This window comes from Hemicordylus capensis, chromosome 1, assembly GCF_027244095.1.
Source record: "Hemicordylus capensis ecotype Gifberg chromosome 1, rHemCap1.1.pri, whole genome shotgun sequence".
NCBI classification, from domain to species: Eukaryota; Metazoa; Chordata; class Lepidosauria; order Squamata; family Cordylidae; genus Hemicordylus; species Hemicordylus capensis.
In genome coordinates this window covers 185,909,850-185,936,702 of record NC_069657.1, presented here as the reverse complement: position 1 = coordinate 185,936,702, position 26,853 = coordinate 185,909,850, and the positions used below count along the sequence as shown (strand labels likewise).

Sequence of the window (26,853 nt, the reverse complement as noted above, 5' to 3'; positions counted from 1 at the left end):
ATGGCTTCTGTGAGGCCCTAGGCCATGCCAAGCCTCGCAGAGGCCATTTGAGCATGTGCAGTGGCCATTTTGTTTCCAGCAGCCTTTTTTTAAAAAAAAAAATATTTTAAAAATGGCCACCACACATGCTCATATGATCCCTGTGAGGCCCTAGAGGCCAGTGGGGGGGGAAACCTTTGCAGACCCCCCTCTGGCCTTTAGGAAGCCCCTCGAAGGGCCTACAGATAAAAATACTAATTTTTAAATTTAATATAATATAAATAACTGTACACATATTCAGTTTGGCATTATGTACAGAGAATTAGGGCTTGTGAATACTGAGATGAAGCTTATGAGCTAGGACTGTATTCATTTGCTCTTACTTTGCTTCTTGTGATAAGTGTGTTAAATGTGATGTCTTAATAATATGGCTATTAATGGTGAGTTTGTCTTTGAATCAGTGTGAAAGCCTTAGTATTAAGGCCCACTGGGAGTTTCTTGCTCTCTTTCTCTCATTTTAATTGTCTTTCTGAAATACTAGAATATATTCCAAGCAGTGACACAGTTTACTCTGCATATCCTTTAATTATTTTCAGAGTATCTGGGAAAAGTCAAATTCTCCGTTTATTTTTTAAACTTATGTAATAGTGATGCTACAACGCATAACAGAGAATTAGACAGGCACTTTGTTTCATTTTCCAAGTACACCTCCATAGAGTATTTGGGTATTTCATGAGCCCCAGCACACTGAAATTTGTAGTTTTCCAGCATCTTTTGGTCTGGCTACATCCACTGCTAAATAGTTTTTGAAATATTAAAAGATTAACGAGCTTGACTTGTATTTTTCAGCTGATATTATGGTGAAGTTATCTGAAAGATGGGTGTCAGGTGTTTGGACAGGGGGCACAATTTCAGTGCTTGCCCTAGGCACTATTTTCCCTAGATATGTCTCTGGGAGGAATACAGTTAAACAGAAAAACTATATGTGAAAGTAAGTGGCCCAGTTACTCACAAGTCCCCCCCCCTTAACACCTACCTCCCACAAATTGTAAAAGAACTCATTGTCTGCCTAACAGTATTTCAAGATTTAACCTGTTTGGAAATGTTAAGCTGGTTACACAGTGCTAATGTGACTCAAGGTGGTCACTCGCTGTGGCTTAAAGATTTTGAACAATTGCCACTCCTGTTCTAAGGCCAGCATAAAAAGAGCCATTATGATGTGAGGACAACAATCTCTCTTGATTACTGCTGGGCTGACATGCTGAAAGCCCCGCTCTGAATGCCAGCACAAAAAGCTTTGTTGCTTGTAGATTGTTTGTTTATGTAAATGGAAATGGTGCATTTTATTATGCAACCGAGAGGCTCTAAATGACAAGAAAGGTGCTGATTGGACAGCCTCCTGCAAAGGGATCGCTGACAAATCCTGACACTGTTACTCTGTTCTCTGTTTGGCTACAACAACTTGAGGAGAAGGGAAACTTGTTGCCTCTTCAAGGAAATTTTTAAAAAGCATTTGTTGACAGTCAATTGGTATTGATTTCTACAGCAGTTACAGAGTAAAATTACCCCTGGACACAACAAACCACTGGATCCTACAGTAATCATGACAGAAGACATTCCAGTTCCAGCCAGCATACCTGAGTATAATCGGAATGTGCCCTCTGAAAAACCTCAGCTACAGGTCATTGATATTATTGATCAAATAGCAAATTCTGTTGAGATATTTCCATATGAAAGCACAGAGCCTGGCTCTCCATTTATACAAGGCAATCAAGAAGAAGCCAATCATTTAGTAGAGAACGCAGCATATGAAGTTTCAGGTGAGGAGAAGGAACTTCAAGGTAAAATTCTATTCTGTAATTTTGTCCTCAGCTTGGCAATTAAGAGACTTTGATATTATAAAACTAGATTTTTTGCGGGGTAGCTTTCTTTTTTAAAATTTGTGCCTGCAATACTGCAAAATCATTGTGCATGAATAAATAACAGTGAATCAAGGTTATTGGCACCAAAAAGCCTATTCAACTGTTAAAAAAAGAAAGAAAGAATGTTCAAGACAAATGCTGATCTGGCCCAAAACATGATCTAATCAACATTCAGCACTTCGAAGACTACTAATTCCAATGCGAGACATTTCAGTTTGTGCTACATGCTCCCACTGAAGGGAAAAAATGGCGCTTAATGCTTAGCTTTGGCTGGATTGTGCCCACGGCTTGGAAGTTCTATTAATTTTAATTGAATTTGCTTCTAAGTTTTTAGTGTGCTTCAAAAATCTACCATCCTAAAGTGATGTACTTGAAAGTCAGACCATTGAGTTCAGTGGAATGGATCTACACTGTAGTAGATCAAAACGGTCGCTCCAGGCAGAGACATTTAAGAGCTATATTTTATGGCTAAAGAGATTAGTAATTGCTGCTGTAATCACTAATCGCTTTTTGGAAGATGTCACATTTACAATGTCTTGTATCTTCTAAAGGAAAGGAAGAGGGAAACAAGGACAGAAAATCTGGCATCTTTTCCCAGGAAACCAGAGACTGGGGAAAAGAATCTGGAAAAGGTGAGAAGTATAGAGGAGGAATGGTGGTGGTGGTGGTGGTGATGCTGCTCTTGTTTAAGTGGAAAATGTAGTGAAATTTGTGATCTAACGAAGTTAAGCACTTTGAACTCCAACTGATTTAAATGGCCACTTAAATGCATATTGAGATCTTTCCCATTGTAATCAATATGACTTTAAAGTGTATTTTGTCCCATAGGAAGTGGGCAATTGTTTGGGTCCTGAATAAAAAGTTATTGTGTTTATGTCCTCAAAAATGTCAAATGACTTTACAGGAATCATTCAGTTCCCCATGTTTTCTGACAATGGTACAGGATGGTACAGGATACGTGCATTAGAGCACAGCTGAAACCATGCCCTACAGCTGGGATTGTTTATTTTCCCTATTCATTCATTCATGTGTTCATTCAGCTAACAAATATCATTCATTCACTCTCGTAATCTTCTCCCATATTTGGAAATGGGGCCATAGCATTTGTTTTGCATGCAGAAGGTCCTAGCCTCCCAGTTCCACTCCCTGGCATTTCCAGGAAGGACTGGAAAAGACTCCTATCTGAAACTCTGGAGAGCTGCTGCCAGTCAGAGTAGACAGTACTGAGCTAGATGAACCAATGGTCTGACTCAGTACAAGGTAGGCAACTTCTTATGTTGCTATGTTCTAGATCAGGGTTTCTTAACCTTGGGCCCCCAGATGTTGTTGGACTACAACTCCCATTATCCTCAGCCACAAAGGCTATGTCTGGGGATGATGGTGATGATGTCTGGGGATGATGGGAATTGTAGTCCAACAACATCTGGTGGCCCACGGTTAAGAAACCCTGTTCTAGATGTACGAACAGCAAGCATGCAAACCTCTCATGTTAAAGGATGTGAGACCTTTCTAGAGCCTTCCAAAATGGTTGAAAAAATAACATGTGTTATATCCTCAGAATTGAAATAAGACTAATTATAGTTAATTATTGTGAACTGCCTGATGCATATTTATACTGAAGGGCAATGTAGAAACTGAATAAAGGGAATAACAATGATGATAAAGTGTAAGGTAATTTCAGCATGGAGCATTGCCCTAGATTACTTCAGAATAGATGCAAACAGCGGAAAAGCCACTAAGACTGTCATCCTATTCAAGCTTATTTGGGAGTAAGCTTTATTGAACTAAATGAAACCTACCTCTGAATAAGCATACATAGGACTGTGTTCTGAGAGTGGTAGAGAAAACTCAGAGGTTATTCATTGTATAGCTATTTTGGATTCAAAAAGGTGGTGATGGTGGTACTGGGAAATCAACACATTTATTAGTGGTTACCTAGTTTCTCATAAAACCACAACAGTTAAGAACCTGACTCATAAAAATTGGCTTTTCTCACCAATGCAGAAAACCACACTCACACTTTATTGCAAGTGCGCAATAAAACCCATTAAGTAATCTTTGACACACACCCCACTACCCAAACTCCCAGCCACAAGCATTTTATCTCTAAACTGCAGACAGCTTTTTAGTGCCTATCCAATTGAACCTAATTAATACTTGAGACACCACAGGCAAAAGTTGAATGGAACATTTGTTGCAACATTAAAGAACCAATTAAGCCAAGAGAGGAGCCGAACAGGACAAGTGTGTGACATCCATCTAAATGATGTAGCCTACCATCTTTGGGTAAAGAAAAAAGAAAACTTGCAATATGGCACTTGGGAAATCCCTATAGAACACACGTGTTCTGAAGAAACACACACACACACACACACACACACACACACAGAGTACATTACTTATGATTAATATTGTTGTGCAATAAAAAAATAATAATACTGTACAGAATGATAGGCAAGATGTTTGGCTTAAGAGTACAGCTAATGGGAAGCTGGTCTGGACCTCTGAAGCAGCCAGATAAGACAGCAAAGTCAAGCTCCTGAGCACTACGGTGGTGAAACTGCAGCGGGGACATGGACAATAGAGTCAAGTGCCCAGTGCAAACTGGACAAGAGTACAGAATGGGCTTCAACAATACAGCTTTTAAACTATGTTTCAGTTTGGAATAATTAGGCATGTATTCAGGTTGGCTGGTGAAGCATCAGTCATCAGCTTGCTGAGAGACATAGTGAGGGAAGCAAGCCAGGCAGGCTGAATTCTTGAAGCTGATGGTTGGCTCTGTGCATAAAGCCTAACACTGTAATAATAATAATAATAATAATAATAAATTTACTGGGAACAGCCTATATTCTGCGACGATATCTATAACAACAGCAACAACATTGACAATAAAATTCTGGCATCCCAGGTCCTTGGGAAGGACTCGATGTCTGGATAAAACAAACCAGTCAATAACACCTGTCTGACTGTGTAAAATAATAATAATAATAATAATAATAATAATAATAATAAAGTGAGGCACTACCTTGCCCGCCAGTGAGGCACTACCTTGGCGTGGTTGTGGGGCTTGCGTGCTTTGAGGAAGGTGAGAGCTATGCCAGAGGTCCAACCATACTGGACAGGTCTCACCAGAGGAGCCAGACAAAGAGTGCCTCTCCCATCAACAATATGGTGAGACGTAACTTTAATAAATCTATACCGGATCGGTCGTCACCCGGGTCAACAAGGACCGCACCAGGTGCTGGAGTCCCTGGACATCTGGTGGCAAGTGGGCAACAGGACTCAGGATCTTCAGTTGAGCAACCAAGGCTGAAGACAGCAAAGTTACTGGAAGAAATGTCGCTTAACCGAAAAAAATATACAAAAAATGCCAACAAGGAAATAATGATCTGCTATTACAAGTCTAGTCCAACTAGAAGAGGTTATTTAAAAAGAATGTACCAAATTTGGAAAGAGAAGCATCCAGATACAGAAATAACAGAACAAAGGCTAGCAGACCAGAGAAGATTCATAATAAGAAATAAAGTATTCACAGGAGTTGAGCTGGAAGAACTGCAAAGAGCAACACAGGCTCAAGATATGGAAGAAGAATTACCACCAACTGAAGCAGTTGCTCAGGCACAGGTGGAGGAGGTGTAGGAAATCAAGGATGCCAGTTGTTGAACTGTTTCAAAATCAAAACCAGGCAACCGCCCCTTTGCCTTCACCTCAAAAATACAAATGCCGTTTAACAGAAAAGCAACAAGAACTAAAGCAAAAAATAACTGAGCACATGAACCAAGCAACCACCAGGGTTCGACTTCCCGCTCTAAAAACAGTTGCCAAAAAAACAACTTGCTCAGGTATTAAAAGATGTCAATGCTGAACTTGCAGAAATAATAACCAATAATTTGCAAGAAGCAAACCAACTAATGTACAGTGCAGCAACAATAACAACACAAGAGCTCGGATATAAGATCAATGGACCTGTCAAAAAAGAAAGTAGTACATCACCTAAATGGAAGATTAGATTAGAAAATAAAATCTCCAGGCTTAGATCAGATGCTAGTAAATTGAAAGATATGAAAGACAAGAAGCTGAAGAATGAAAACACCAAAGAGTATCTGATCCAAAAATACCACCCAGATTCAAGGAAAATTAGAGAAGTCCTGGAAATAATAAAGCAGCAAATAACAGCAGTGTCATAGAAGATTAGCAGATATGAAGCCAGAACTACACAACACAGGCAGAATCTCCAATTCCAGTCGAATCAGAGACGTTTCTACCAAAGCATAGAAGGAGAAACTGCAAGAAACCTAGAAACATCAAATAAAGAAGAAACAGTGCAATTCTGGGGGAAATTATGGGACAATCCAATAGATCAGTGTTTCTCAACCACCGGTCCCTGGACCGCTGCCGGTCCCCGAAGGGTTGAGTGCCGGTCCCTGACTGGGAGTCAACCCCCCCCCAACTGAAATCAAGGCACTCACTTACTCAATTTTGCACATGGCACGGAAGAGGAAGAGTATCACGGAGGCATGGGACCCTTCTTGTGCCTTGCCTCCACGTGCTGCTGAGATCTTCCTACAGCTATCTTATTCCCTATCTTTACAGCTTCAAACTGTATGCGATGTGGGGGCATGGAGGAAAAAGTATGGCAGTGGGCGCCACTTGAAGGGCTGCTGGTTCTTGCATGCTCATTGTTTGCAGCCAAAGGTTGGTTGATTGAAACCCAGCTGCCTGTTGTGGTCAAGGCACCTTGAGAGGGAACGCTGTTTCCCTCTTGCATCAGTGGGGCTTGCTTGTATGTTGTTTTCATTGGCCCCATGTAGCTTTTGAATTTTTCTAATGGCCCAACATCCCCTCTCCACTGAGTAATCACAAGCACCTCCACTCCAGACATACTGGAGACAAATTTGTTCACCCAGGCTTTTAGATTCAGGGGTTCTCAACCTTGGGTACCCAGATGTTGGTGGACTTCTACTCCCATAATCCCCAGCCATAATGGCCAAATGCCATTGTTGCTGGGGGTTATGGGAGTTTAACTGAGGGACCCAAGGTTAAGAACCCCTAATATTCCATGTTTGCAAAAGATTCCAAATTTAATTATTTTAATGCTTATATTATTTTCATTCTAAACTGCCCAGAGATGCAAGTTTTGGGCAGTATAGAAGTCTGATAGATAGACAGATAGATAGATAGACAGACTTGAAACCCCTTTACTAACTGCTGGTCCGGGAAACTGCACATGAAGAATGTAGCGGTCCTTGAAACGCTGCACGAAGAATTTAGCGGTCCTTGACTCCAAAAAGTTTGAGAAACACTGCAATAGATTATAATAAAAAAGCAGGCTGGATGAAAGAGGTCAAAAAATGTAACCAACAAATGCAAGATCTAATAATAACACGAGAATTAATAAGTGAAAGAGCAAAGAAAATTAAAAATTGGACTGCTCCAGGCAACGATGAACTGCATGGCTTTTGGCTTAAACACCTAACAAGCCTTCATAAACAACTATCAAAACAGTTCAATCACATTTTGCAAAGAGGCAGGTGATATTGAACAATGGCTAACAACTGGGAAGACTCATCTCATCATGAAAGACCCAGCAAAAGGTGCAGTTCCAAGTAATTATAGACCGATAACCTGCCTGCCAACCATGTTCAAATTATTAACTGGAATAATAGCAGATGAAGTGATGCAACACTTATTAACTAACAAACAGCTTCCAGTTGAACAGAAAGGAAATTGCCTGAACACCAGAGGAACAAAAGACCAGCTGCTGATTGACAAAATGATTTTAGAAAATTGCAAGAGAAGAAAAACCAATCTAAGTGTTTCATGGATTGACTACAAGAAAGCCTTTGATTCACTGCCTCACACATGGATACTAAAATGTTTAGAAACAACTGGTGTCAGCAAAAACATTCAGATATTTATTTTAAAAAGCAATGAGCATGTGGAGTACACAGTTAACAATCAATGGCGAGACACTTGGACAGGTTAGCATTAGAAGAGGCATTTTCCAAGGGGACTCACTATCCCCTCTGTTGTTTGTAATCGCCATGACCCCACAAATACTAAACAAAACAGTCCTCGGATACCAAACATCTAAAACATCAAGTAAAATCAACCATCTGCTGTACATGGACGATCTGAAGTTGTATGGAAAGTCCCAGTCAGAAATCCAATCACTGCTAAACACTGTCCGTATATTCAGTAGTGATATAGCAATGGAGTTTGGACTAGACAAGTGTGTTGCATTAATAATGAACAGAGGGAAAATAAGAAAAACAGAAGGAATAGAACTGCCCAATGGAAGCAAGATCAAGAACCTGGAAGAGAAAGAACATTACAAATACTTGGGCATTCTCCAGGCTGATAACATTGCACACACTGAAGTGAAAAGGAAAATTGGAAGTGAATACATCAGGAGAGTTAGAAAAATCCTCAAGTCCAAACTCAATGGCGGGAACACCATACACGCCATAAATACCTGGGCTATACCTGTTATCAGATACACTGCAAGAATAATAGACTGGACCCAGGCAGAGCTAGAGACGCTAGATCGTAAGACCAGGAAAAGAATGACCATCAATCATGCTCTGCACCCCCGCAGTGATGTCAATAGGCTATACCTCCCTCGCAGCTCAGGTGGAAGAGGAATGCTGCAAGTCCATCAAACAGTAGAGGAGGAGAAAAGAGGCCTTGCAGAATATATCAAGGACAGTGAAGAAGATGCACTTCAAATGGTCAATAATGAGAAACTATTCCTCACCAATGAAACAAGGCAGTCCTACAAGAAAGAACAAGTCAAGAACCGAGCAGAAAAATGGAGAAATAAGCCACTGCATGGTCAATATTTGCACAATATAAGTGGAAATCAGACATCACCAAGACTTGGCAATGGCTTAAGAATGGCAACTTGAAGAAAGAAACTAAGGGTTTAATACTGGCTGCACAAGAACAGGCACTAAGAATAAATGCAATAAAAGCAAAAGTAGAAAAATCAACCACAAACAGCAAGTGCCGCCTTTGTAAAGAAGCAGATGAAACAGTGGACCACCTAATCAGCTGTTGTAAAAAGATCACACAGACTGACTACAAACAAAGGCATGACAAGGTAGCAGGGATGATACACTGGAACATCTGCAAAAATACAAGCTACCTGTAGCCAAGAATTGGTGGTACCATAAAATTGAAAAAGTTGTCAAAAATGAAGATGGAAAAATATTATGGGACTTCTGACTACAAACAGACAAACATCTGCCACACAATACACCAGATATCACTGTAGTCAAGAAGAAAGAAAAACAAGTCAAAATAATCGACATAGCAATACCAGGGGATAGCAGAATATAAGAAAAAGAAATAGAAAAAAATAACCAAATACAAAGATCTACAAATTGAAATTGAAAGGCTGTGGCAGAAAAAGACCAAAAAAGACCAAAAAGACCAAAAAAGACCAAAAAGACCAAAAAAGACCAAAAAGACCAAAAAGACCAAATTATCATCCCAGTGGTAATTGGTGCCCTAGGTGCAATTCCAAAACAACTTGAAGAGCACCTTAACACCATAGGGGCCACAGAAATCACCATCAGCCAATTACAAAAAGGAACTTTACTGGTAACAGCCTATATTTTGCGACGATATCTATAATAACCAACAGTATTCATGTTAAAATTCAGCCATCCCAGGTCCTTGGGAAGGACTCGATGTCTGGATAAAACAAACCAGTCAATAACACCTGCCTGACTGTGTAAACAAGAAATCATCATCATCATTAGCAGCAGCAGCCACTGAATGCTTTAGTGTAGGGAGACAACTATTGATTTATTTGAACAATTTCTGCCCTGCCATACAGGCAGGGCCGTATCTAGGGTGGGGCAGGCAGGGCAAGTGCCCCGGGCGCCACTTGAAGGGGCCGCAATTTCTTAAAATTAAACAAAAAAATTAAAAATGGCCACCAAAAACAAAATGGCCACTGGGCATGCTCAAATGGCCTCTGTGAGGCCCTCGGGCATGCCACGCCTCACAGAGGCCATTTGAGCATGCACCGCAGCCATTTTGTTTCAGCAGCCTTTTTTTTTTAAATTATTTTAAAAAATGACCACTGCACATGCTCAAATGGTGCCTGTGAGACCCTAGAGGCCAGTGGGAGGAAGGGGAAACTTTGCAGATCCCCCACAACCTTTAGGAAGCCCCCCAAAGGGGCTACAGGTAATTTCTTTTTAAAATTAATATAATATAAGTCACTGTACACATATTCAGACTGGCACTATGAACAGAGAATCATGGCTTGTGAATACTGAGCTGAAGTTTATGAGCTAAGATTGTATCCATTTGCTCTTACTTTGCTTCTTGTGATAAGTGAGTTAAATGTGATGTGTTAATAATATGGCTATTAATGGTGAGTTTGTCTTTGAATCAATGTGAAATCCTTAGTATTTAGGCCCACTGGGAGTTTCTTGCTCTTTCTCTCATTTTAACTGTCTTTCTGAAATACTAGAATATATTCCAAGCAGTGACACCGTTTACTCTGCATATCCTTTAATTATTTTCAGAGTATCTGGGAAAAGTCAAATTCTCCATTTATTTTTAAAACTTATGTATTCATGATGCTATAATGCATAGCAGAGAATTAGACAGGCACTTCTATTTAGTTTTTCCAAGTACACCTCCACATAATATTTGGGTATTTAATGAGCCCCAGCATACTGAAATTTGTAGTTTTCCAGCATTTTCTTGGTCTGGCTACATCCACTGCTAAATAGTTTTTGAAATATTAAAAGATTAACAAGCTTGACTTTTATTTTTCAGCTGACATTAAGGTAAAGTTATCTGAAAGATGGGTGTCAGATGTTTGGACAGGGGGCGCAATTGCAGTGCTTGCCCTAGGCCCTATTTTCCCTAGATACACCTCTGCATACAGGGCCCTACAATCTGTTTTACAAACGATAAAGAATACCCCATCTAAAACAGTTCAAAATTCCAGCTACATATCTTACCAGCAAGAACTGCTCACTAGAGAAGTACCTAGCTTGTGTCATAGTTTACGAGCTGACTCATTGTACAGTAGCAAGCAGCTGGAGCAATATACCTAAGCAATAGTTGATATCTTGGAATTTCAGCAGCAGTGGTACCCTGAGAGATTCACAGCTATTCCTGGCTCATCCCAAATATTACCAATCACCAGAGCCAAATTAAGATAAGGTAATCTAGGTGTCTGCCCGAGGTATTAAGCTTGAGCATGGGAAGGGTAGCATTTCAGATTTCTGCAGTATTAGAGGAAATTAAAAAATGAATTTATTTGCTTATATATTGCATGAATCAATACAGATTTACAGATCCTTGTGCAGAATAGATATTTCTAGACCATTTACTGAGGGATGGACCTTTGTATAATAGCGTGCTCTGCTGTGTTGTACTCCCTCCACTGTGATGGACCTCTGTATAGTACTGGGCCCTGCTGTGTTGGGGAATGACTGTAAAACAAGAAGAAGTTTGGGGCTTAGGAGTGACTATTTAATAAAGAAAACAGTGCCTTTAATCATATACACAGAGTTTCCTTCTCTCATCATCACAAAGTAGTCTTAATCATCCTCATTCATGTAGGATTAGGATTAAGGACTTCAAGAGAAGGTGTGGCTTTCAGGCAGGCTTGATCCTCATCAGATGTCTTTTCACAGCTATCAGTCAGTTTAAAGTCCTGCTCTCTTTAAAACATCTGCAGTCTTGGTTGCTACACAGAAATCAGGTTTCTTTCCATCTCTAAAGTGGAGTCAGAACTGGAGAATATCTGGAGAACACTTCAGAACAATTCCCAAGAGAGAACAATTCCCAAGCCCAGTACAATATCTTTTATGTCAGAGGGCACATCCAGCCTGTTAAGTTGATATATATTTTTTAAAAGATACAAATTGAGAGGAATTGTACAATTGTTTGAAGAGATATTTCATGCTTTTCTGCACAATGATGTTTCAGGATTCAGGAACAATTCTCACATTGCGGAGGGCAGGGGGAGTCCAGATTTCTCATTCTGCTTCTCAGATATCTGACTTGGAGAGCCAGTTAGGCCATTAGGCCCCTTGTTCATGCAAGTGGTTGTCTGACTGATCCTCCTGAGCAGGGGGGACTCAAGGGGGCATACACCATCGCCCTCCTGCAGCAAGGGCACTATGTTTGGAAGCAGGCTGCTGCAGCATAAGCTTGGACCATGATGGTAATCTTCCAGGGTGGGGTGGACAGAGTCCAGACCTCTTTTCCCAAACAGGAGTGTGATGTCAAAGCTGACAGTTTGGTAATTAAGGGGGCACATTTGTGTGGCAGGTAGATGTATGCAGAGCGGTGGACTGAGGCTGATGTGTGAACTGGCTGATTCCTTGGCTGTTAGAAAACCTGACAGCTAATCTGAATTCAGTTCTAGCAAATCCTGCATAGGGTTCTTACTAATCATGTTAAGAAACAAACACAGTATTCTAGATATTGGTATTGAGCTGGTCTGGACAGCAACTTCTACTTAAGAACATGAGAGGATGACCCCCCCACCCCGACCCTGCCGTCTCCTAAGCACACACACTGAGGTGTCAAGAACATTTACATTGCAGGGGGAAGTAAATGTTTGGGCAGCTCATGCATATGCATATAAGATACATTTACCATTTACCTTTCCCTGACTTGGATTCCCCAAAGGAAGCTTGTGTAATAATTTAAGCAAGGATGAATATCACTATGGACCAACGTCTTATTTGAGAGGGGACTGGTAAGCAACGATAGTAGCTGGAAACACCAAGTGGGGGAGAGGAGATATTTAACTTTGAGCAGAACATTTGTTTCACCATGTTTATGAGTGTAACATTAAAGTTCCCAGCTCTGGCAAAATTGAGCAAATGGTGCTCTTGCAGTGAGTGTTCAGACTCCAGTCCCAGCATGGGCACAGTAGCAGTGTTTTGCCTCCATCCCCAAGGACATCTCTGGAGACTGAAAAAAGATTTGGCTCAGGAGAGGTAGCCATCATCCCTGTCTCTTTGTCTGACAAGCAGGCAGGCCCTTTTGAATTATCTGAAAGGCCTGAAGGCTGAAGGTTCATTTTAGGGGGCCCTTTCCTTCCCATTGTGCCTTTTGTCAATGACATTTCCCCCACAGCTGGAGTATATGGTTTGCCTATATCAATATTGCCCCCTCCATATATGAAGTCCGGTGCAATTGCCCCTCCCCTAAAAGGCAGTGCTGTAAGCAGTGATCGAATTATGGGCGAGAAGGTTGGGGAGCTCTTAATGAACTTCATAAGTCCTGCCTGAGCCCCACAATTGCCATACCCCCATTCTTCTCTTCCAGGGGTACTGTACAAAATATACATATGAATACTTTCCATAATGGAAAAAGTATGGAGGCATTAACTGAAAGGAATAAACTGTATTTTTACAACATGAGGGAAACTTCCCATTTTAAACAAATCAACATTTTCAGAGATTCCCCCAAGGAAAGTGTATTCTGTTAAGTGCTTATGATGCTGAATGAGCACTTAATCGAATTAGGCTGATTCAGTCCACCTCAGTTCAATGTCAGTCTGGCAACTGAATCCCAGCCCGATCTGCACTTATTGGGTCGGCAGTTTGGGAAGGCATTGGTGAGGGAGCAGCAGGTGCAGTGACTTCCACTTTTGAAAAGGTACCTGGAAGAGAGCTTTTCTTTTCTTTTTAACTTTGCAAGTTCTGGGAAAGGCACAGGTGCTCTTGGTACCTACAGGGTTTTTTTGGGAGTTTGGCTATTTGGGAGTTTGGCCCCTGAAAAGACTATAGTTCCCAAGAACATCTGCACTTTTCCTGGGATTTGCAGAGACAAAACCCCATCTCTTCCAAACATATTTTTGAGCAGACATTGCATCTGCTGCTCCCTTTCTACCAGGAACAACAACAAAGGTAAGGAGAATGCCTCCCAAACTCCTGCCTGCCTGGTAAGTACAGAGCTTGGGGATATAGGTTTGAATTGGGGATGGGTGAAGCTTTGGCTCTTAATCAAAGCAGCTGCTTCAGATCAGTAAAATCTAATCAGCCTAGGAACACAAAGCATTGGGGATATATTAAAGATTAAAGCAACAACTGTACAGGTGATGGTACTGAATTACTATGGTTCTGCCTTTCCAAAAGGCCATTGTTCATCTGTAACATTTTTTGTCAGGCAGATATATGTCTGCCTATCTCCTAGTCTATATATTATATATATTCCATATATACGATGGAATACATACACACACACACACACACACACACACACACACACGATGGAAAGGACTTTGATATCTCCCTTTCACTCTGAACATCCATGCAGAAAGCTTGTAGAAATTTCACCCTACAGTATAGGTAGAATTATAATTCTACTATAAATTAGTTTTTATAAGAGAAGGCATTTTTATAATTTGCCTTATAATTTTTATAAGAGAAGTGTATGATTTCCTGACCTCCACACTGCATTAATGCTGACTAGTTGCATTTGTACATAACACAGCCTGGTAAATCATACCACACATTTAGATCCACTGTAACCACATGTCAAAAGCCATCATTATTCAGTGCCATAGTGGAGCACAAAATAATACTATTTATCAGTTTTGCAGAGCCTACAGAGATGCATTGTGGTTTATAAAATGATTTTGTGTAGAATCCTCGAAACTCTGAAAAAGCTATAGTGGAAGGCCTAGCAAGTTATTATCTTGAAGATGAAATTCCTGGTGGTAAACTCATGTCCAAATGCTAGCATCCACTGGTTGGTCTAGACCAGGGCTGCACAACTCCAGCCCTCCTGCAGATGTTGGACTACAACTTCCATCATCCTTGACTATTGGCAACTGTGGCTGGGGATGATAGAAGTTGTATTCCAAAAACAGCTGGAGGGCCAAAGCTGTGCAGCCCTAATACAGACAGCAGAAAATAACACTATGTTTTTCTCTGAATCCCGATCCATTGTTCTGTCTAGCAGGCCATACTAGACATTATGTTGTACATACATTCAAGTTCAAGTGTATGTTCGCATCTACACATATTTGTGTAAATGATTGTACCTGCCTTCATATTAAATTTAAACCTGGTTACAGGCCCCCTAAAATGCAGGTTATAGATAAGAAGTGCACTGCTGTATCTGTGTCCAGAACATGTGGATAACAACAACTATTTATATACGGCTTTTCAACAAAAGTTTCCAAAGCAGTTTATATAGGGAAATAAATAAATAAAATAAAATAAAATAAAGATGGAACCCTGTCTCTGAAGGGCTCACAGTCTAAAAAGAAATGTGTCAGACACAGCAACAATCACTGGAGGGACTGGATAGGGCCAGACCTACAGAATGACTGTACTGGTGTACAGATCTGTACCTGGATACACTGGATACAGAATGTGTGAGTGCTGAACATAATGTGTGAACTACAGTGTCTCCAAGTTGAAGTGGTTGATATGTGGCACAGTGGACACATGAACAGAGGGATGAAATGTATACACAGCTTGGGAATGCTTCTGGATCCCAAATTTTCCTTGGTTTCTCAGGTTGAGGAAGGGGCCAGGAGCTTCGGCTGATACGTCAGCTAGGGATGTGCACAGAACCAGCTGGCCTGACCAGGCCAGTTTGATCTGGAACCTCCCTCAAACCCCCACGGTTTGGTTTGGTCGGGGGGGGGGTTCACAAGCTTCACATGGGGGAGTTCCTGGAGGCAGCAGGGTGGTAGGGATGTGCACAAAACTGATTTGCCTGGTTCGGTTCGAATTCAAGCCAGGTTTGAACCAGGAGGGGGAGGTTCACTTTTGGTTTTGCTTGAACCTCCCCCTGGTTCGGTTCAAATTTGAACCATTTTGAACTGGTTTGAACTGGTTCAGACCTCCAAAAATGGGTGGGGTGGTAGCTGGTACCCATGGGTACCTACCACCCAAACCCCAAAGCAATCGGACATTGGTATGATTTTTTTAAATGAATTTTTGACATTTATTTTTATTTTTCTCTCATAGGTTATAATGGGACTTGAATCAGCCCATCATCCCCTATTTTGTAGCACCTAGGGGCACAAAAGTGGGGTGTATGGTAGGCACCCATGGGTGCCTAGCACTCAAAAAACCCCAAGGCAATCGGACACTCCTCCGATTATTGGTGAATTTTTAAAGTATTTTTGAATTCTTCATAGGAAATAGTGAGGATTGCAGCAAATGTATAGCTTCACATAGGGGGGAAAGGGGTGTCCTAGAGCAGAGTGTGGTGGGTGGTAGTTCCCAAGGTGGTCAGGGAAGCTATCAGAATTATTTGAAAGGAATTGGGCAAAAGGCTGATTTTTAAGTGATTTTTGAAGTTTTTTGAAGTTTACGTGTCTTTAAGGTTTTTCTCCATGAAGAAGCATGGAGGTGTCAGCAAATGTATAACTTCAAGTTGGGGGCAAAGGGGTGGCCTAGAGCAGAGTGTGGTGGGTGGTAGTGCCCAAGGGGGGTAAGGAAGCTATCAGAATTATTTGAAAGGAATGGGCAAAGGGCTAGTTTTTAAGTGATTTTTGAAGTTTACGTGTCTTTAAGGTTAGCAAATGCTCTAGGGCAGGGTTTCTCAACGTGTGGGTCCCCAGATGTTACTGGACTTCAACTCCCATAAGCCTTTGGTTGGGAATTATGGGAGTTGAAGTCCAATTACATCTGGGGACCCACACGTTGAGAATCCCTGCTCTAGGCCACCCCTTTGCCCCCAATGTGAAGTTATACATTTGCTGCCCTAGGACAGGAGATCTGGTCTTGTGGTAGCAAGCATGACTTGTCCCCATAGCTAAGCAGGGTCTGTCCTGGTTGCATCTGAATGGGAGACTTGATGTGTGAGCACTGCAAGATCTTCTCCTCAGGGGATGAAGCCGCTCTGGGAAGAGCAGAAGGTTTCAAGTTCCCTCCCTGGCTTCTCCAAGATAGGGCTGAGATTCCTGCCTGCATCCTTGGAGAAGCCACTGCCAGTCTGTGAAGACAATACTGAGCTAGATAGACCAATGGTCTGACTCAGTATATGGCAGTTCCCTATGTTCCTATGTTCCTATGACACCCCTTTCCCCCCCTGATGTGAAGCTATACATTTGCTGCAATCCTCATTATTCCCTATGAGGAATTCAAAAATACTTTTTAAATTCACCAATAATCGGAGGAGTGTCCGATTGCCGTGGGATTTTTTGGGTGGTAGGAACCCCTTAGTGCCTACCACCCACCCCACTTTTGTGCTCCACAATAAGGGATAATGGGATGGTTTGGGTCCCATTATACCCTATGAGAAAAATAATTAAAAATATTTCAAATATTCATAAAAAATCGTAGGAGTGTCCGATTGCTTTGGGGCTTGGGTGGTTGTTGGCACCCATGGGTGCTCCACAATAGAGAATAATGGGCTGGTTCAAGTCCCATTATACCCTATGAGAGAAAAATAAAAATTAATTTCAAAAAATCATACAAAATTGTACGAATGTCCGGTTGCTTTGGGATTTGGGTGGTAGGTATCCATGGGTGCCAGCTACCACCCCACCTACTTTTGGAGGTTCAAACCCATTTGAACCGGTTCAAATCAAACCATCCCCTGTTTGGTTCAAATTCAAACCTGCAGCTCGAACCTGATGGCTAGTTTGGTTCAAATTCAAACCTTCGAACCACCCCGGTTCGAATTTGAACTGGTTCAAATTCAAACCAGTTCGCACATCCCTACAGGGTGGGGGTTCCACGGAGATTCCCCCTCTCCCTCCCAGCCTTCCTCATGGCCCCCTTGTCCGGTTTGGCCAGTCTTCAGCTGGTTTTCGGCCTTCACTCAGCAGCCATTATGCAGACCATGCGCATGTGCACATGGCCTCTGCGTGGTCCGGGCCATGCAGAGGCCATGTGTGTATGTGCGTGGCTGCATAATGGCCGCTGGGCCACTGGGTGAAGGCCGAAAACCGGCCAAAGGGTGGCCAAACCAGCCGAAGGGGCTATGAGGAAGGCCAGCAGGGGGAGGAGGAACCTCTGTGGACCCCCCACCGCATCCAGGAACTCCCCCAAGGGGAGTAAAGGTTAAAAAATTTTTTTAAAAAAATTGTGAAGCTTGCGAACCCCCCGAACATTGGGAGTGTTCGGTCCAGGGTCTGTGAAGGCAATACTGAGCTAGATAGACCAATGGTCTGACTCAGTATATGGCAGTTTCTTATATTTCCTATATTTCTATACCATCCAGAACATGCTTCTCTATGCATTTTACAATTAAAATCATTTAAACATTAATTCAATTAAACAATTAAAATCATTAACATCAAAATAATTAAAAATCCAACATTAAAAATATCAAAACTATACATCTAATTAAAAGCCTGGGTGAATAAATGTGTCTTCAGTGCCTTTTTAAAAGTTGCCAGAGATGGAGAGGCTCTTATTTCAACAGGGAGCATATTCCAAAGTCCAGGGGCAGCAATAGAGAAGGCCCATTCCCGGGTAGCCTCCAGATGAGTTGGTGGCAACCACAGACGAACCTCTCCAGATGATCTTAACAAGCGATGGAGCTCATCGTGAAGGAGACATGCTTTAAATGACCTTAAAACAGTGGTACATATGCTGGTAATCTCCAGGCTTGACTACTGTAATGCACTCTATGTGGGGATGCCTTTGTATGTAGTCCAGAAACTACAATTAGTACAGAATGTGGCAGCCAGATTGGTCTCTGGGAGAACCTGAAGGGATCACATAACAGCAAACTGCACTGGCTTTTAAAATTGATTTAAAAAGAACTGCACTGGCTGCCAATATGTTTCTGGGCGAAATACAAAGTGCTGGTTATTACCTATACTTAACAGCTTGGGCCCTGGGTATTTAAGAGAACGCCTTCTTTGTCATGAGCCTGTTCCTTATTAGAGTCTTCTGGAGAGGTCTGGTTATGGTTATGGTTATGGTCATGGTCATGGTTACCGCCAGCTCGTTTGGTAGGGTTGCTTTCTCTGTGGCTGCCCCGGGGCTTTGGAATATGCTCCCTGTTGAAATAAGTGCATCTCCTTCTCTGTTTGTTTTCAGGAAGACCCTCAAGACACACCTGTTCTTGCAGGCTTTTAACTGGAATTAATTATAACTAGTTGACCGGGCGCATAGCATCTGTGCCCCTAGTTCTCCCTGGCTACCCCCCTTCAGCCCCTTCTCCCTAACTCTTCCCCCAGGTGTCTCTAACCTCCACCGCCCACCCTCTCGCTTCTCTCCCCCACCCCCGCTTGTGGTTTCTGACCGGCTTGCTGGCCCATTTGCTCCTGCTGCCGCTTCCTCACACTGGCGGCGCGCAGTGCCCTCCACGGCTGGTCCCGCCGCCGTCCACCCACCCGTCCGCCATTTCCCTGGGCAGCAGCTCAACAGTCTCATGAATCCTGCCGCGCGTGAGCTCCACCGCCCAGCCAATCTGGCGCCTCAGCTTCCCAGCCAATCTGCTGGGTTGCCGGGACACATCCCCACTGAGGCACGTCTACGGGGATTAATAATATAGATAATTTGTTTTGTTTTATGAGATTGTTTTTATTGCATTTTGTGGATTTTTAATCTGTGTTTGCTTTTTAAATATCATTTTAAATTTTGTACACTGCCTTGAGAGGCGGTATAAAAATATAATAGATAGATAAATAAATAAATAAATTCAGGAGGGTAGCATTGTCAGCAAGGTTCCCCTTGCTTCCTCATCTCTGCCCCTTTGTGAATATTTATTTAGTTATTTATTTATTAACATATTTTAATACCGTCCAAAGCTTACATCTCTGAGTGGTTTACAAAAAATAAAGACAAAATAAAGTAAAGCATTAATTAAAACAAAAATGAAAAGTTACATTACAACAATTTAATTTTTTAAAAGAATATTTTAAAGCAGCATTAAAACCATTAAAACCATATTAATTAAATGCCTGCATCTTTAAAGCCTTTTTAAAAGCTGTCAGAGATGGGGAGGCTCTTATTTCACTTGGGAGTGCATTCCAAAGCTCGGGGAAGCAGCAGAGAAGGCCCGTCCCTGAGTGGCCACCAGACGAGCCGGTGGCAACTGCAGACAGACTTCTCTAGCGGAGCTCAGTGGGCGGTGGGGTTCATGATGAAGAAAGCGTTCTCTTAGATACCCAGGGCCCAAGCTGTTTAGGGCTTTATAGGTTGTAACCAAAACCTTGTATTTTGCCAATATGGAAACATATTCCAAAAGCAATATGGAAACATATTGGCAGCCAGTGTAGCTCCTTCAATAGAGGAGTTATATGGTTTCTCCGAGATGACCCAGAGACCAACCTGGCTGCCACATTCTGCACCAACTGTAGTTTCCGGGCTACATACAAGGGCAGCCCCACATAGAGTGCATTGCAGTAATCCAGTCTGGAGGTTACCAGCAGATGTACCACTGTTTTGAGGTTGTTCACCTCAAGAAATGGATGCAGCTGGACTATCAGCCGAAGCTGATAGAAGGCACTTCTGGCAACCACCTCAACCTGAGAGACCAGGGAGAGGCTCGGATCCAGAAGCACCCCTAGACTGCATACCTGTTCCTTCCGGGGAAGTGTGACCTCATCCAGACCAGGCAGATCAAAATCGTCTCTCGAGTTCTGACTTCGCTCAACGAGTACCTCCATCTTAGCTGGATTCAGTCTCAGTTTGTTATCCCTCATCCAGCCCATCACCTACTCCAGGCAGGCATTTAGGGAGGTTATGCCCTCTCCTGATGATGCTGACATGGAAAAATAGATTTGGGTGTCATCAGCATACTGATAGCACCTGAGAACATGAAATTGCTGAATATTTATATCTTTAAGATGCTCAAAGAAAGTCCATCACTGGAGGTATCTGGAAAAGGAGACTTGGGAAAAGGGCAGGGAAAAGTAATTATATGACATTTATATTTTTTCCCCCTTGTCCTGGCAAAGTCTGAACCAGGGACTTCCTCATCAGATTTCTACCCACTCTGCTTTCTTAGCTCTGCTACATTATTTATTTACTTACACATTATTTATTTATGACCAATGTTATGTGTTACAGGGCTTTGTGAAGATAGTTCTCCGGGAAGCACCGAAGAACATGAGGTATCTGAGCAGGAAGAAATGAAAGCACAGCAGCCTTGTGAGGAAAAGGCCTACTGCACTAATGAGATGGAGGAGGATCAGGAAGGAGTGCAGTTGTGTGAACCTGTGGAGAAAATTCAAGAGGAAACATCATCAGAAGTACATGAGAATGCAACAGAGGGAGATTTGGATGGCACAGAAGAAGGAACGCAGAAGGAAAGCAATGGGGCGTTTCATAAAAAAGAGGAGAACGGCAGTAAAGAATTCCTTCCCATGAGTCCCAGCTGTAACTCTCCGATTGAGAAATGTGATGAGCAGACAAGCTCAGTGAAAAAAAATGATATATCCCGGCACAGTTATTCTCGATACAATACAATATCTTACCGGAAGATCCGGAAAGGGAACACTAAACAGAGAATTGATGAATTTGAGTCCATGATGCATTCATAAATAGAAGCAGAGAATTTGATCAGTATGCTGCAATCTCCCGCCCCCCGCTCCCCGGGACAGTCCTCCACTCTACCTATAACAACAAGCTATCAAAATATCCTTTGTGGCTTTAATCCAGCTAAATGTCGTCATGACCAAGGCAGTAATCCTTTGCATCCTTTCTTGAGAGTAAACCCCACTGAGCACACTGAGACTTACTTCTAAGTAAATATGTATGGAATTGGGTGGCATGATGCAATCCTAAGCACACTTACCTAGGAATTAGTCCTACTGAATATAGTGGGTCTTACTTCTGAGTAAATATGCATAAGATTGGGTTGTAAAATTCATTGAAATTTACAACAGAACAAGTTAAGCATCATGACTAATTTCAGTTCCACTGCTTTTCAGCTTATTTGAGCTGGACTGAGGCCAGTATGTGTAATTTGAATATAGACTTCAAACATGTAACTTTTCATCATGAAGTAACAAATAAACAGCTGGAGGAGATACATCAGCAGCTTGATATGTTTAACATCACTTGATTTTAATTATACCCCCGCTTCCCCCCACTTTTGGTACTGGAATTGAGAGAATAGACAGTCTTGGACTAACTGGTAATCTTTTAAATGCATACAAAATAATCAAGACCATTGTCTAGTCCGATGATTTCCTGACAATAGACAAGAATAGAGGGTGCGGCTACAATAATAAACGAGATAACTCTTTTGCACTTGCTTTGGTCTCTGTCTTAGCGGGTTATGTTACCATGTAATATAATATAAACCATCTCCAACAACCATCTGTCAGTTTTCCCAGTGTTACTCTATGTTGTGATAAAACAATTGTGTACTAACATTTGCATTAGCTAGTCATGTTGGTCTTTGACTGTAGGTTTTGAAAAATGGAGTCCAGTAGCACCTTTAAGCCATCCGCACAAATGTGTGGTGTAGAAGTGTGCTTCCAGTCAGAAGTGCCTCTTTTGTTAAAAACTACCATACAAGAGGCTTTTGTCAGGACTGGGATGTGTGGGAAAAGGGAGGTTTGCTCTTTCTCTGTTTCAAAAATTGCCTGCCATCTAAAGCAGCAATTTGTTCCTGAAGTGATTATTTCCTCAATTTGCCACTTTGAAGTAAATAGCTTTAGGGCACAAATAGTCACTTCAGGAAGGCAGTTTTCAGTGGGAAAAATGTGCAGGAAAAAATGAGCCTCCTCCATGCATTCCCTGCTCCTGCCTAGGTTCATCCCTGTGTGGCTTTTTTTTTTAAACAAAAAGAAAGCAATTCCAGTTGGAAGCACACATTTAGAGTATACCTTTTGTGTGCACATCTAACTTGACCCTAAGATGAAGGTAGTAATCCCATACACATTTACATGGAAGTAAGGATCATGTAACACCATGAGAATTCTGAGTAAACTAGGGAGGACAGAGCTGATGGACTGCAATCCTGTACACACTTCCTAGCTTGGAATAAGTTCTGTCAAATTCTATGGGTCTTATTCAGAGTAAGCATGCCTAAGATTTGTTGCATTCCCATTCACACTTTCTAGGTAGTAAATTCCATTGGAATTAATGAGACCAATTTTTGAGTAAATATGCTTAAATTGGACTGGCTTAAGTTTCATTAGTAGCAATTTTTTGTTTTACAGCTGCTTTCCTTACAACCACGAAGTAATCGAATACAGATTAACTAAGAAGTTATTCAGAAACAGCTCCATTTTCTCCCCCCCAACCTTTCCCTATAATCTCCACCCTGCACACTCTCTCCAGGATCCCCACTGGAACAAACTTCTAAACAATAAAACATAAAAGATACTGGATAGAATACAACAGTTTTCTTGAGTTGTAGGTGCCAGTGTTGGAATTGTTTGCAGTAATTAATATAGCCCGTGAAACCTTATGCCCAATTCATAAAATTGGTGTTAAACATGCTCATGGGCTTGGTTTGTCATTGCATAAATTTGTAATCCCAATTAGAATTGATTGGTCCATTTCACAAGCAAATAATTATATATCCGATATTCCCACCAAAACAATTACACTTTGCAATTTCATCTGCCAAATACTTTCATCATATTTAAACCAGAATCTGATATTTTCAGCATTACATACTTAGTAGCAACTGTTAATTTACAACCTGAATGTTGACACCATGTACATTTGTGAATGCACTTTTAAAATATATTTACTTCAACTATTAGAAATCCATAGTTAATCTACTGAGAATATTTTGAAAATGCAGGGTTCCATGTTTTGTAAAATCTTTTTTTTTAGAATAAACTTTTATTTTCAAAATGGAAATAGATTCTTTTCCTTCCCCTCATCCTTATATTTTAGCAAATAGGATGAAATACAATTGAAAAACCTTTCAAATCCCACTGAATAATATTTCCAGCAGGTGAAATGCAACACCTATTGGCAAAATGGGGTAATTAGTAGGCTTGTGCAGTCAGATCAGATGACCTCTGCTGGTCTTTGTCAAAGAGACTTCCAAAATGACAGTTGGGAAATGCTGAGTTCTGACATCTCTCTCAGACTCCTGCCTTGCCCCCGCTTGCTCCTCCCACTGCTTTACCTGAGGCTGACCGGGTGCAGCAGGAGGAGGCAGCTTCATGAGGAAGGCTTCTCTTAGGCCCAGAGGGAGCACTACAGAAGCCACCTCACCTTCTTCGGGCTGTACTGTATTTTAAAAGGCACTTTCCCCACCCTTAAATTCTTTTTTAGGTCCTTAAGTAGCATAAGAGTTTCTAGGATTCATTTCCCCCCCCCTGAGGTTGCAGCCATAGACCAAGCGGTACAGTCCAGCTGAAGAAAAAATTGACATTAAGGCAAGAGGCAGTGAGAAGGAAGGTGGACTTCAAATAAAGATTCAGGCCTTGGGCCTTACAGGGTCTTAAAGGGGGCCTTTATTTCTTGAGCTTTGCAAAAGAAAAACTATGTGAAATTTGGCCTGCTAACTGGGCAAAGAAGCACTTTTCAAAGGGTGATTATTATTAAGCAAGGGGAGAGAGCAACTGTCCCTATCCAAGTCCAGCACAGCATCCCTCCAGGGACTATAGTGGATGTTTACCTTTGTGTTTCTTTTTAGACTGTGAGCCCTTTGAGGGCAGAGAACCACCTTTTCCTTATTCCCCCTTCCCCCCACATAATCCATTTTGCAAACTTTTTTTGTTGAAAAAGCAGTATATAAAACATAGTAATAATAATAATTAATAATAATAATGTTCAATGTAATTTCCCCCTGACTTGTTTTTCAAGTGAAAAGCAGCCTCTGGGAGCTGCAGTAAGTGGTGGAGAAAAGGTAGATGACAAGGGACAATTCATTCTTTCCCTACCAGAGGTTTCCTCTCTCCAAATCTTCCCCTCTATAAGGCTGTGCACAGTAGTGGCCTGTACAGGTGTGGGTGGGCAGTAAATGAACCACAGGTGCTCTTGCAAATGAGCAGCCTGCTTTCCTGAGGTCAACATGGTGGTGAGGGAGGTGAGGCAGAATAAGGCAGCCAGAAGAGAGTGGGAACGAGCTGCACCTGAGGCTCATTTACTGCTCCCCGGTTTGCCTCACACCTGCCATATGAACAGGCTGGCCATTGAACTTGCTGGTCTCAGGTAGTATGTTCAATAACCACACACGAAGCCTTTGAAAAACCTGACATATGGAAAGCTTCTTCTGTGCTTGATTCCGCCACTGAAGAAATGTGGGGGAAGTGTTGCTGGGAAAAGGGTAACATGGACATTGGCTTAGAACTGGAGGCTGGATCTATAGGGGCCTATACTACTAAAGGGTTCCTTGATAATGAGTTTTGTATTTCTGGCAGGGTCAAATATTGTTTTGGAAAAAATCTGTTCATCATACAAGGCAATTCTTTATTGTCTAAATTAAAAAAAAAGACTGTCCTGTATTGTACAAACTAAACAGTACCCTCATTGTACAAATGTGAGCTGTTTGTTTGCCCTCTGGCTTGAATAAGCCCTGACGATATCTCTTCCCAAGTTATCGTATTAGAGTCATTATTACTGTTGCCCTGCAAAATATATAAACAAATCCTGGATCCTCAAAGGAGATTTCATATTTAGCAATAGCAATAGCAATAGCACTTACATTTATATACCGCTCTATAGCCGGAGCTCTCTAAGCGGTTTACAATGATTTAGCATATTGCCCCCAACATTCTGGGTACTCATTTTACCGACCTCGGAAGGATGGAAGGCTGAGTCAACCTTGAGCCCCTGGTCAGGATCGAACTTGTAGCCTTCTGGTTACAGGGCGGCAGTTTTACCACTGCGCCACCAGGAGCTCTTGAAATATTTCAAGCTATTTCATTCTGAGCTTATCTTCTGAACAAGACCCTTTAGTCCTTGCAGTTCTGATGAATGAGAAAAGAAAAATGTTGGTGTGTGTGTGTGTGTGTACACACACATACATACTAAGTATCTCTTGAGGTTAAATATTTGAGCGGAAATTAAATCATGGCTCACAGCCTCCTTCAATTTACCTCTTGCTATCCAACAAAACAGATATCCAACAGCTGTAGCTTTTCCTATATCAATGCATAGAGAAATGTAACCAGTTATATATATCTGCCTGCCATGCAGTTTTTAAAGGCATAGAACCCTTTCACCCGTGAAAACTGGTGAATCCTTTCACCTCCTTACAAATAACATTTTGGTGGTCAGAGTTAGCAATATGTTTTCTATCATTATCAAGGTGGTTTCTTGTTGTTGTTTTTGCTTCATGATGACAAGGTAACAGCCTTCAACATTCTTTCTCTTGGCTTTCCTGTAGAGATACCAAGCTAAATTTCCATAGTTCCTGCTCAAACCACTGGAATAGACCTATTGACTTCAATAGATTAAATGGGTTGACTATAATGTCTTTACCCCCTTCAATAAGGGATTCCCCCCGTTCTTGATCAGACTACAATTCAATGTTTTAAACACTGCAGAAACCATTTGGAGAATATCAATTGGCCTTTAAGAGATTCCAGAGAGATGCCAACAAGACCCTTTTTCTGTTTTTAAAAATATCCAATTTGTAATAAGTTTATTGTCATGTTTTGTAATGTTTTTCTTCTGAATACATCAAAATGGAATACTATCTATACATAAAGGTACAATCTAAACACCAGGTATGAAATTTTCCATTTTAAAAATCACATTTTATAAAAGACTTCTGTTCCCATTGGAAAAAATACATACACCTTAAAAATAAGGAATGAAGGCACTATCCTTTAGTTTGCATAGAGATGTGGGTTAATCTTTGAACTATTAACATTGCACAGTACATATGTAAAATTCACAGAGGATAAGCTTGCTCAAACTAATCATCTTACAAAGTTTCACTGGGTTGTGTGTCAGATTTAAAACAACACAGGCATTAAAATCAAACAAATGATTTTTTGCTACAGAAATTAAACATATACAGAGCTCTTATCCAGAATGACATCTGGATCTATATTGTCCTATAGAGGGTAGTCAACAGAATAATAATGACTCAGGCCGCCTTTGGGCGTTAC

The 26,853-nt window shown here is 41.4% G+C and overlaps 1 protein-coding gene across 4 annotated transcripts; it reads left to right on the top strand.

Moving 5' to 3' along the window:
- The first annotated feature begins 1,430 nt into the window (after positions 1-1,430).
- Positions 1,431-25,321, top strand: ERMN (ermin). 4 transcript variants are annotated; one of them, XM_053259835.1, is made up of 3 exons: positions 1,431-1,799; positions 2,453-2,533; positions 20,888-25,321. In XM_053259835.1, the coding sequence occupies exons 1-3, from the start codon at positions 1,583-1,585 to the stop codon at positions 21,358-21,360; spliced, it is 771 nt and encodes a 256-aa protein (XP_053115810.1). In that variant the 5' UTR covers positions 1,431-1,582; the 3' UTR covers positions 21,361-25,321. The 4 variants fall into 4 exon arrangements, with proteins under 4 accessions (XP_053115810.1, XP_053115800.1, XP_053115829.1 ...); XM_053259825.1 differs by having other exon boundaries at positions 1,431-1,820; XM_053259854.1 differs by lacking the exon at positions 2,453-2,533.
- Positions 25,322-26,853: the final 1,532 nt, after the last annotated feature.